Source organism: Neopsephotus bourkii, unplaced genomic scaffold (genome assembly GCF_033783945.1).
Source record: "Neopsephotus bourkii isolate Nb327-2 ecotype Australia unplaced genomic scaffold, CSIRO-AGI_Nbou_v1 NB_384, whole genome shotgun sequence".
NCBI lineage: Eukaryota > Metazoa > Chordata > Aves > Psittaciformes > Psittacidae > Neopsephotus > Neopsephotus bourkii.
In genome coordinates, this window is record NW_026900889.1 from 180,997 (window position 1) to 193,080 (window position 12,084).

Consider the following 12,084-nt stretch of genomic DNA (forward strand, 5'->3'; position numbering starts at 1 on the left):
ACTGGAGCCAGAGAACTGAAGCATAAGAAACGTTCTCATTGCTGGTTTAGATGATGTATCATGGCTGTGCACCACAACACCAGCACCTTGCACATTTCAACAAATATAAGCAAAATATTATTCTCTTTCACCTTTGCGTGCCATAAAAACGTTGCTTTGTTGCATTATTACAGTGAGACTGCACAGGGTAAAAGGCTTGTGCTTATTCCAATCTCTTGTAAGGCTGGCATCAGACACTGGAAAAGATGCTGGTGGCTGAGCACTTCTGTCTCACTCCAGAGGTAACAGCTTCAGTGCTCCAATAAGGTTTAAATAGTCTCATAGGTTAGGAATGTAAAGGATGAAGATGCCACATAGTTTCTTAATTACAAAGATTAGCAAAGATAACAGAAAGATCTTCTTGCAGTTTTACAACCTATTCTTGAATGTACACACAAAGCTACTTTTATGCAGTGCAAAGAACGAAAACATTCACGTAGTTCATACCTATCCAGCTTCACATCCATGCTGGTTAAATTCACCCTCTTATGTGTATCAGTCCTTTATCTGAAGAACCATTGTTCGGGCCTGACAAGCATTTACCTCCCAAACTTGTCTCTTTTACCCAGAGCTCCTCATATCTGATTCATATAAACTTGTATTAGTTCATTTTGGTTTATTCACCCTTCAAATGCTTGTGTGTAGACACTGAAGAATAACATTTCAAACATGATGTAGATGTTTTTGTAGCAAGTCAGCACAATTTACCTCCTGGAAAGCTAGTTTAGGTGGTTTGGGTTTTTTTCTCTGACAAATAAGAATACAAATATCAAATTTTAATTTAACTGTGTATATTTATCCAATTTCTGAAAATGACTGAACTTAGAAAGACGCATAGATTTGACTTTACACTCCTCTCTCACATAACTGCATTTTCAGAAGACTTTGTAATTATATCCCATATGGGTTTTTTACCTGTTCAAATTTCCAGCCATCAGACATTGTGGAAACCATTTGAGTGAGTTCCTCTTCCTGGCACTGCAGCACCCTGTACACATGTTTGACTGGCACCTTCAAGAAGAAATAAGATGCTCAGTACAGCATGGAATTCACTATGCTTGTGACTTGTCTAAAGTTGCCCTTACTCTCTAGAAATGGTAAGTAAAAAACACCACCTTGAACACCTTGTCCTTTTGGGGTTTGGGGATTTTTTTTGTTGTTGTTGTGTTTTGTTTAAGGAATCTCATCTGTTCAGAATCACTTTCCAGAAGACTCAATGCTTCATGAGTGTTTCAGAGACTAAAAGTGCTACTTAACAGAATAAAATAATCTTAAGACTTAGGTGTCACTCCATGTAGTAGTGAACCTCATCATTTAAAAAGAAGGTTGAGGTTCTGGAGAAACCTACCTAACTTTAAGGAATGTCTGACCATATTAAAAATGTCATTATTTCCCTGTGAAAGTTTCCCATTCAGAGCAATGAATAACTGGGGCCACTTCAGCTGAAACCCCTTAGAAAATATTTTGAACAATTCTTTAAAATGTTTTCGTGTTTTAAACAAGAACTGGAACCATATGCTGTGCCCTGTGTAAGCAGAATGGGAGATACTGGCAATGAAGAATATTAATCTTCTTCATGTAGCAGTGGCTCCAGCTCAGCCAGTGCCAGAGGCAGCCGCTTAGCATCCTGAAATGAGCAGTTAAGGGAAAAAATAAAAATGGAACACACCCACTATTTGCCACCGAACGAATAACCAAAACCACCCCAGAAAACAGCCTCACCTGTGAGATTTTGCTGTCTCTTTCTCTTATTTTGTCTTTTACCAGTTTTATTAGTGATGTGATATTGTAGAATTCAGCCTCTTCCAGTACACCTAGGGTGAGAACAGTTGTTGGAAAACAAGTGTAACCAAAGATCCCAGGCCAAACCCATTGATCAGTTCCTAACATTATATTCTCTACAGCTATAGAAATGATTTATGTTGCCCTATGAAAAGTTCATTTACTAATGTAACAATTCTGGATGCCTTCAGGTACATGCAGTTCAACACTGAGCTCATTCCAACAAACTGCCCTAAGAAAAACCCCAGAGAAAACATGCCATTCCACATACAGAATGAGAGGCAGGAAACAAACAAGAAAAAAGGCACACAAATAGCATGGGTAGCAGACTGATGGCCCACCACAGCTCAGGCCCTGCCTCAGGCCGGAACATGAAACAGAAATTCAATTTGTCCTACTGGAAAGCTCTGCAGTTTGCAGAAAAAATTTCTTTCTGTCACAGAAACAAAAGCTTGAATGTACCTACAGCTCCCACTCCCATGTTCAAGCCTTACTTGTTCTCTGCACATACTATGTGTTTAACAGTGCACTCGGAAACCGCATTTCACATTATTTCCCGCTACTATTGTTAGACTGTATTTCATTTTGATCAATTTCTTCAACACCTTATCAATACAGTTTTAGTACTATGGTCTAAAAGAGTCATCCCCCATCAGGGCAAAACTGGTATGAATTTGGGTCAGGCAGAGAGAATCTGGTGGCAGATTTTACTCCTCAAGAGCTTATTCCACACATCCGAACATCCCAGAATTTCACTATTACTTCATTTTACATCTTCTAAAACTTGTTTCACAGCCAGTATTCTTGTGCTTGAAGAGGACTAAACCCAAATATTTCACACAGTCATACAGGAAAGAGACAGGATTATAGATCAAAAGGCATCTGCCCTCATGTTCGTGTATTTATGTTCTAACTGGCGACCGGGGTTATGAAATCAGGAATCATGCTCAAACCACTCAAACACTACCATATACTGTAACTGCATGATACCCATCAGCTTTGCTTGCAACAGATTGAAATGTCACACTGATTAAGATGCACCTGTAAATTACTTTTGGTGACTCAGAAATGGTGAAAATAATAAGCAAGAGATCTAGTAACATCTTACCTTCCTCAGCTAGGTCCTTGTTAATAACCAGTTTCCCATGTCTGAGATAGTTCAGCACTGGCCCAAAGTAGGTTGGGTCTCTGTCTATTAAATAGGCACCTGTTTCATCCTAGAGTAGAAAAACAAAACAAAACAAACAAACCAACCAAAGAAACAAAAGAACCCAAACCCACACACAACCTCCCAACAAACAAACACAAAAGCCAAAAAAACCCAGAATGACTTGAACAACCAAGCAGGAACTGAAGCTAATATTCAGCTTGGTATCTGAATAGCAAGCAGATATTCACAGCCACATCCCTTAAAGCCAACTTTATTAAAGACATTAAAAGGAATTCCACAATGTTGTAATTGTGTCAGACTGGCCACGCAACTCAATCATGTACTATACAACTTCTCTTGCCTGATCTATTCCTATATCTATTTCCTATACCCTTATCAAAAGATTATCAACGCTGTTAGCATGAAACGTTTAAATGGTGAGAATACCAAAAATTAAGTGTAAAAAGAACAGCTTAAACCAGGAAACTGTCTTTTTTAGTCGGAAACCTGAAGGCTCAGAACAAAGGCTGCATTACGGCCAAGTCTGGATACCAGCTTTTGTTTGTTCGTTGTTTCTGAAATTAAAGGCAAACAAACCTACCTTCACTTGAACCTCAACACTTTGTTTTAAACCTCAACACTTTGTTTTAAAAATATGCCATTTTGTCTTAGCTCAGATGTACAAATACTCACAGGACACTGAGAACAGCTGCGTACCAAGGGTTCTATGTGCATACAGGTATAACCCAAAGAAATTAGCTAACAACTGCAAGGATTATAAAATGAAAAGTATTATTTAATACAGGAACAGAAACCAGTGAAGTTGGAAAGGAACATCTAAAACTGATTAAAAAAACCCACTGTTTTAAAGAGAAAAGCAGAGTCTTCAGTCACCAGTTGAACTGAATTAAGAAATATATAGGCTTCCAAAACTGGAAATCACTTCAGCTAAGAGAGGTAAGTTAGAAACAAGCTTCAGTAAAATTACTGTAATCTTTTACACTACAGTGTTTTCTCACACGACCCTCTGAAGCAACACTGACCACCAGCTCTACACAATTACAGACACAAGTGAGTCACAGAAGCAAATTAACTGAAAGCGCAAAATGAACTGGCTGCTCATGGCCTGGATGGGTGGACTCTTTGCTGGGTTAAAAACTGGCTGGATGGCAGGGTCCAAAGCATTGTGGTAAATGGTGTCACATCTACTTGGCAACCAGTCACTAGCTGTGTCCCCCAGGGCTCCCTGTTAGGGCCAGTGCTGTTTCATATTTTCATTAATGATTTAGATGAGCAGATTGAGTGCACCTTCAGTGAATTTGCAGATGACAGCAAGTTGGGGGGGAGTGTTGAGCTGCTGGAGTTCTCAAATAGTTAAGACTATTCTCAAATAGTCTTAAATGCAAAGATGCATGTGACATTGTGAAACATACTAGAGTCAGAGAATAAGCCTCACTAGCTCATTCCATGCAACACTGGTTTTTCTGGGGGTGTGCTAAGGTTAATCTTTTTTCTGTCGCAACTGGAAAGATATCTGATACCAAGAAATAGGCTGCATGAACTTGTTCAACATTAGCACCTGAAGCTAATCTGAAGGTGAACATGCTGCTATTCCTGAAGCCTTCAAATTCTTTTTAATAACAAGTATTAAGAAAATCTTATTATTTATATAGTTAAGTAAGAAACGTGTTTGTGTGGAAATTACAGAACAGGAAGATAGCTATATATGCAACTGATATTTGTAAAGTACAACCTAGAAACTATTTCATTTTCCTATTCTCATTTCTAATAAACTCATCCAGTTAATTTCTTGCAGAACTTCCTAATGTACCAATATGGACAACTATGATATGCCTCACTTGTCAAGTTCAGGCAGAAACAGCTCTATTATTAGGTTTTGGGTTTGCTTATGGGTCTGTTCTCATCTGACATACGTTTTTCTTATGGCTTCAATTTCTAAAGATTCTGGTTTGGCAATAAGGCAAAGCAAGAAAGAATGGGAACTAAGCCTCTTTCTTCAAAGGCATATATTTACTGGTGTACAAGCTGACTTCATTATTGGCTCTTCTCCTCGGTCTTGCATCTAGATGCGCGATCTGCCTCCCTCCCATTTGTCAGTGGGGACAATGCTAGAGCTTTCCAAAAGCTGCTTTAACTCACTGAAGTTTTTAAAAACACACACCTCTCCTTCATTTTTGCTGAGTTACACACTCATCAAATGGAGCACGATCAGAGAATATGAAATGTGTCTGTCAACTAGAAAGCATGTTTTGTACTATGAGCACAATTCGGTATTAATGCATTGAAAAGACATCTAAAACTTCCCAAAGTGAGTTACTGAAGCACATCCCTGACAAATTCCCCATACAGGAACACAATATACCTTGTTGAGACCAGATTTTTCATAGTTCTTTCAAACAGGGGGCTGTGGCTATCAGTTTTCACAACCTCCTCTGCTGGCTCATCCCTCAGGATTCTCCCCACCCCACCTCCCCCACATCCTCCTCTAGAGGTAGGGACAAGTACGTCTGGGATGGCTGTAGCAAACATGAGTTCCAATATGCATTCTCTCTCACTTTAAGGTTTAAAATTATGAGGTGTTTAAAACCCACGTGATTTTCAGGAAGAAAAAACAAAGGAATCAAACTCAGGGAATTATAGGTCAAAGACCAGCTCTAATGCCCCAAGCTTTATGAGGACAGTATCTATCAGCTGCACCTCGTGTAAGAACTGTTTTATGAACACAAACTCATATTGCATAGCAGTCACTGTAAATAATCTTTACCTCATGATTAATGTCAACTTAGTATCAGGTTACAGTTCAAAATGGGACTCCAAAAAGTAAACCACAAGGGGAAAAAAATTATTACTATCACATTTTGATTTACATGTACGTGGCAAAGGAGTCCAGGATGGTAACACCAATACCACCAATTATTCCCTTGAAATATCTGTGCTCATCAGTAAAAGGCATCTGATATTTCAAAATTAAAGCATGCAGACAATCTGTCGATGTGCCTCTGCATCAGATGATATGTTCACAAGCTGGTGAGATGTCAGGGAAAGATTTTTTTCTCTTGGAAAGGTCACCTATGATATCTGTTACCACTCAGACGACAAAAAAAGGAACTGATTGGATTATGTTTTGCTGTTTACAGATGATGAATCTAAAGATTCTGAATCAGATCCTTGGAAGAAAGGCTGTCTGTGGTTAGGTTACCTTAGCTACTGTAAGTAATACGCTGCAATGGGTAATCTAAGAGGCATGCCACTTCTGCAAAATCCAAGATAACAGGTGACGGCAGAACCCAGGCTCTGAATGCTTGAAGTCAAAATCAATGACTACAGATGGTCAAGAACAAGACGACATGAAACTGACAAATGCTGTACTGAAAAGATGACCTTAGTGCATATTTAACAAGGAAAGGCTTTGCTTTTCATACATCAAATTGAAGACATCCAGGTTCATAAGCCTAGAGAATGCATCTCTGAATAACAGGATTTTATCTAAATCCATTTTTCTACAACAATTTGTAGTTCTCTCTCTGTGTGTTGCTTGCCTCACGTTACTGATTTGCACAATAATCCATTCAAGGTAACTACACCACCTACAGTTTTGCAAGAAAGGCTACTGACAATGATGGGACAATGCAATTTGTTTGCACTTTGCTACAGCAGTTTCCATTAGACCTCTATACTAGCAATAAAGGATGATGCTTTGTAATGCCTAGGCAGCTCAAGTAATGTATGAGCATGCTCCTAGTAAGCAAAGGTTACCTTTCTATAGCTGTGACTGCGGGTAGCTTTATATTGCCATGTACGCTGTGACATCTGTAACTACCCAAGTCTAGAAACATGAAAAAAAATGAGGTCTCTTCCGCATCCTACAAAATAGCTAAATAACCTTAGCATAAACTTGTGATTTGCTGCCAGAACCCCACACATAAGCACAGTAAAAACGTTTAGATTAGTAGCCTCAGGGAATTTTTGCAAGATACAACACCTCCCTGATGGTGCTTGCGAGGACGGCGAATTTCTTCAACCAGTGAAAACAAATGGTGAAAAAAAAGAAAAAGCCAATTGCTTTAATTAGAACTAAAGTCTAAAAATACACCTCTCTACCACACTGAGAGCAAATAAGCACCCTTTCGCAGCGGAACACCTGAAACAAGTGCCTTAATAATTAAAAGTGCCTTATCTTTTATTTACGAAACATTACAAGAAAACTTTCTCACTCCGTCCCAAGTAAAGACCATTTCTGACCTATCAGCAAGCCACCTGCATTTAAAAACACATTCTTATAGGCCAGCCGAAGCTAGTCCTGTCCAAAAACAGACCCAACCCAAACCAAAGACAACAATACCCAATCCCCACACCACCACACTTTGAGGTGTTTTTCTCTAACTCTGGGACACTGTTCGTGTTCTGTTCCCTATCTTCCTCAGCATTTAAATCTCCTTTCTGGAAGTTATGCAGGAGTCTCACTGGGAAATAAAAAACAAAAACAAACTGATACGTAAAAATCAACTCCTTATTTTTAAACTACTGGTTATATATTATGTACCATTCCCTTCTTTTCCATACTGGAAGTCCATTTTTGCCCATTACGCTCCAAAATCTCTTTCAGAGACAGCACTATCTGATTATGTTATATCCATTATTACATGCTACTCCATAAATAAAATCATAATCAGGAACTTGTCTTCCCCTACTAAAAATGAGTCAGAATGGATACCCGGATTCGGTATCACCCACCACTGCAGTCCACGCAGAATAAGTAACATTCCTCCCTAAGAACTGCGAAGCACCGAATGTGATGGATAAGTAAGAGAGGCTATTATCAAAAGTACTTTGATCTGGTTCTTGAAACTGGAGGAGTAATGACAGTGCAGAAATAACATCAGTGCAGGCAGACTCCATTTAAACGCTAAAGCTAAACCCTATCAGACAACATGAAAATTTAAACAAACACATGAGCGATCCTGCGCTGCCTCTGTTGTATTTATAAGCAGTTGTCACCCATGAACCACACCGCTTTGCAGGAAATCCGCCCGCCCTCACCCCCGGAGCTGAACTCCCGTCAAGTGCAGGGGCTCGCTCAGCAGCGCGGCCCTGCACAAACTGCCCCTGGCCAAGGCGCCCGCCGCTGCCGAGCCCGCGCTGCCGCCGATCCGCCTCAGCGCCCGCGGGAACGCGGCCCCGGCTCCCAGGCACTCACCTTATCCGAGTCCAGGTCGGGGTCGGCCTGGCAAAGGCGGAAGAGGAAGGACTTGGGGTCCCTGCAGAGCGTCTGCCGAGTGGTCAGGAAGCAGGTGCCCCCCACGTTCAGCCGCACCCACTTGCCCGGCACCGCGCCGGGCGGCGGCGCTGAGCTGCACCGGCGGCAGGGCCCGCCCGGACCTCCCAGCCCGAGGCCGCCGACCGGGGGAACGGGGAAATCACAGTGGTTCTCCGCCGCCATCCTCGCCGCCGCCGGAAGGGCCTGCCCCAACCACAGGTCCCCGAGCGCACCTCCCCCGGAAGCGTCCCTTAGCTCGTCACGGCCCGCGCCTGCGCCAGAGAGGGCTCGTCCGCCGGGGCCGCCCGCGACGCCCCGGCACGAGAGCGCCGCCACTGGGCCGGAGGTATAACCTCCCTCCCCGCCCCAGCCCCCCGCGAAAGGAAGAGGCGAGGCCGCGCCGGGACCCTACATGCCTTTATTACAGACTACCAAGCGTAAGTGAAATCCATCATCCAGTCACTAACTACACATCTACAGCACAGAGATCTGTCGAGAGGAGAATAAACAGTCATTAAATTATGAGATATGATTAAATCATCGACCAATAGAAAATTTATACAATAAAGCCAGAAAAAGGTGTAAAATATAGTTTACAATAATTATTCACATTCAAGGCTGTACATCAATACATACAACACCATGGCCCCGAACATGAATTCAATCCAAATAATTCATATATTAGAATTTAAATAACACAGACTGAACTAGAGGCCAACAAGAGCCAGCAAATAACCTTATAAGAATAAAAATACAAAAGTGTTTCTCTTATATCATTGCATTATTTGCTTCTGTTTTCACGAGAGTTCTTGGAGGAGGGGAGATTGTTTTGTGGTGCCTGGTGAGGGGGGTGGGGGTGGCTGGAGGGGGTGCTTGGGCTTTGTTTTCTTTTGTTGTTGTTGGTTTTGTGGGGCTTTTGGCTTCCCCCCTCCCCATTTTTTTTCTTTTATCTGTACATCACAGTTACAGCTACAAACCAGGTAGAGAATATCACACACGTAACTGACTGCCACCAACCTGAAAACAGCTAGCATACAACTATTAAAACTGATTATGGTTCCTGCTTCCTATTTTTTTTTTCCTCCTTTGTCAGATACAGTAATTGTAAGTTCTGCCACAATTTAGCAATTTGCCACATCCAATCAGTGTTATAGTACATGGTCATAGGAAGCTTTGCCAAACAGCAACCTGTGAATCTACATTCACTGCCATGCTGACAGACAGACCAGGTCAACAGGTGCTTAAGAACCTCTCCAATTGTTTGCTGTACAGAAGTTGTATTTCTTCTACGAAAGAGGAAACTTTGCTAAATGACCAGGCTTACTGGAAAGCGTGCTATTTTGGATCAGAGAATTACCTGTCTGTAAGCTCCCTTGATCAGCTGATGGACAATCTGTGTCATGAAGCTTTGCAGGATCACTTCCATTTGACTAGTATTTGCATAAAATATTAGAGTAATTCAGCAAAATTTCAGGTATAAATACCACACCTATTCATGTAATTCACTAGGAGAAAGTGAAAATGAAGTAATAGTGCTGACTTTTCTAAATCATTCAAAAGAAGCTATTAAATGTACAAGTGGGAAATCCTCAAGATTCTTCAAAGTTCCCATCACAAAATGTAGTGATATCAAGCACATTAAATTAAGCATCTCGAACTATGAAAATGCATTACAGTTATCATCTTTGTTTCAACTTAAGTTATTTTGTAGGCTTATATATAGCAGATACTTCACAACTAAATCGCATCAGAAGGTGAACAGTGGAGCACAGTACTATCCGATAAACTGATGCCTTCATCATCCCAGTGCTTAGCAAACAAGATCTTAATAGGCAATATCAGTCTGCTCACAATGCCTCAACATCACACTTGAAGCGAGTCTTCCTTAATACAAACCCTTCTCAAAACTGGACTTTTAAGGCCAGTGGTAATAACTCATCTTTCCAGTTTATCAAAGTGGTTTTAAACTTCCTGTGACTGGGCTGGACACTAAGGATAACAGTGTGATTCAAAAATCCTTTCTAGCAGTAGTACTTCACCCTTTCTTTAGTTCCACCCCACAGAAAACAGATGCAATAAACACCTTCCTGAAGTTCAAATTCCAAGCAAAATAAAATAGCAATATTACTGAAGAGATTCTTTATAAATGATTGGAAAATGTTGAAAACATAAAAGATGGAATCAACCAGATTGGGTTTTTCGCATTAAGTAGTCCAAGAAGGGTCTCTAAGTGCCTAACAACCCTTTTTGTGCTTTGAAAGATCTCAGACAAAGAACAGAGAAATTAACTGGCTCATCTGCAGCTTGGAGAACCTTCCTTGTACATTTCATTCCATGAACTCCCATGAACCACAGGAGTGGTCCTCAGGACAAACATCTGAAGCTACCCCACTTCAGGTACAAGCATTTAAAACAGGAACCAGCCCTTCATTGTAAGCAGCACCTGTCAACACATCTTTAAGTGGACAAAGTGGTGAAAAATACTTAAATCCACATGATTTCTTTGTCTTGCCTCATTATTCTTCTGCCATCTTTCAAAACCACAGATTTCACTTAGAATCCAAGAAAGACAAATACCTCTCCCAGAAAAGTTCTAGTACCTTTCCAAAAAAGCAGCAGCTAAGGAAGATTTGATTTGGAACACTTTAGTTCTAAGGGGGAGGGATGCCTATAAGAGATGCTCATAGTTTCCCAATGACAGCATTAGCAAAAAAAAAAAGGAATACTAGAACACAGATATCAGCCTTCCAGACACGTTCTTGACAGCTTACTGCTATCAAGATTTCTCTGGCTGAAAGCTTTTGATGGGCAGGACAGAAGTCTGAGAGAGGATTTTCAAGGTGTGAAAAAGCAGAGTGGCTATTTTATGGCAAAATGACTATAAGTCTAAATATTACAGAAAAGATGTTTTAGCATTCCTAGATTTCCACCTAGTGAACAAGCCAATGGAGATCACTCCACCTCTTACCGAAGCCACGGTACTCACTATTAGCAGAACGACTTTGCCAGACTTTTTATGTGGGGCCAGGTTTTGTCATAGCAAAACAGCAGTGGCACCGTGAATTTCCAGCTCTGCCACATTCTCCTGTATAAAGCTGAGAAGACATTTACATCTCCATACCAAAGACTAAACCAAGAGCAGTAGGGTAGCCTCCAGTGGACCCAACGTAAAAATGGAGCCTGACAGCCAGAGAGCAAATGCAACAAACTCACAATTCATGTCATCTTGGTTACAATGGTCCATATAGGATTAACACAGGCACAGACAGAAGTGCTGTGCTATCTGAATTTTAGCAACAAGGATTGTACCCTGTATATGATGAAATTTCTGATGATGCAGATGGAACAGAATTCTTGCTCATCTCAGCCATTTACAGGACACCTCAGCTCCCTTAATACCAGGCACTGCAGGCCAGTGATGTACTTTCATCAAATCTGCATACATAGGGGGATAACAGAAGACTACAAGAATGCATTTTCTTCAAAAGAAAAGGCAAATGCACTCCCTCCTTTAAAGAATGAAAGATATTGAAAAAGCTGAACTGTCATTAAGTTCAAACACATAACAGTTTGAGACAAATAATAAATCTCCTTTACCCCGTGCAACAACAAAATATCCAACGTTCATGTCTTCTCTGAGAAATCCTGATAAACCACTGCTTTTAAAATACTGCTTCTAGAACAGCAGCCCATGAGTTTTTCCAACATTGCAGTGGAACATTTTTTCTTTGGTGGAAGGAAGAACACCATCGTAAGAGACCTCAAAATGCAAAGAGACAGTATGTGTAGAAGAAGAATAAATAGGTGTGATGCTTATACTGCTTTTTAAAAAAAG

The 12,084-nt window shown here is 40.8% G+C and overlaps 1 protein-coding gene across 2 annotated transcripts in view; it reads right to left on the bottom strand.

The window, feature by feature from the left end:
• Positions 1–8,496, bottom strand: part of LOC133210039 (BTB/POZ domain-containing protein KCTD5) — a 30,467-nt gene extending 21,971 nt beyond the window's left edge. Inside the window, exons 1-4 of one of the 2 annotated variants that reach the window (XM_061349085.1) lie at positions 8,190–8,496; positions 2,930–3,038; positions 1,762–1,853; positions 955–1,050 (exon numbers count right to left, since the gene is read on the bottom strand). In XM_061349085.1, coding sequence (XP_061205069.1) covers positions 955–1,050; positions 1,762–1,853; positions 2,930–3,038; positions 8,190–8,432 — 540 coding nt within the window. In that variant the 5' untranslated portion in view covers positions 8,433–8,496. The remainder of the gene's footprint in view (positions 1–954; positions 1,051–1,761; positions 1,854–2,929; positions 3,039–8,189) is intronic. The other variant, XM_061349086.1, reaches the window with a different exon arrangement.
• Positions 8,497–12,084: the final 3,588 nt, after the last annotated feature.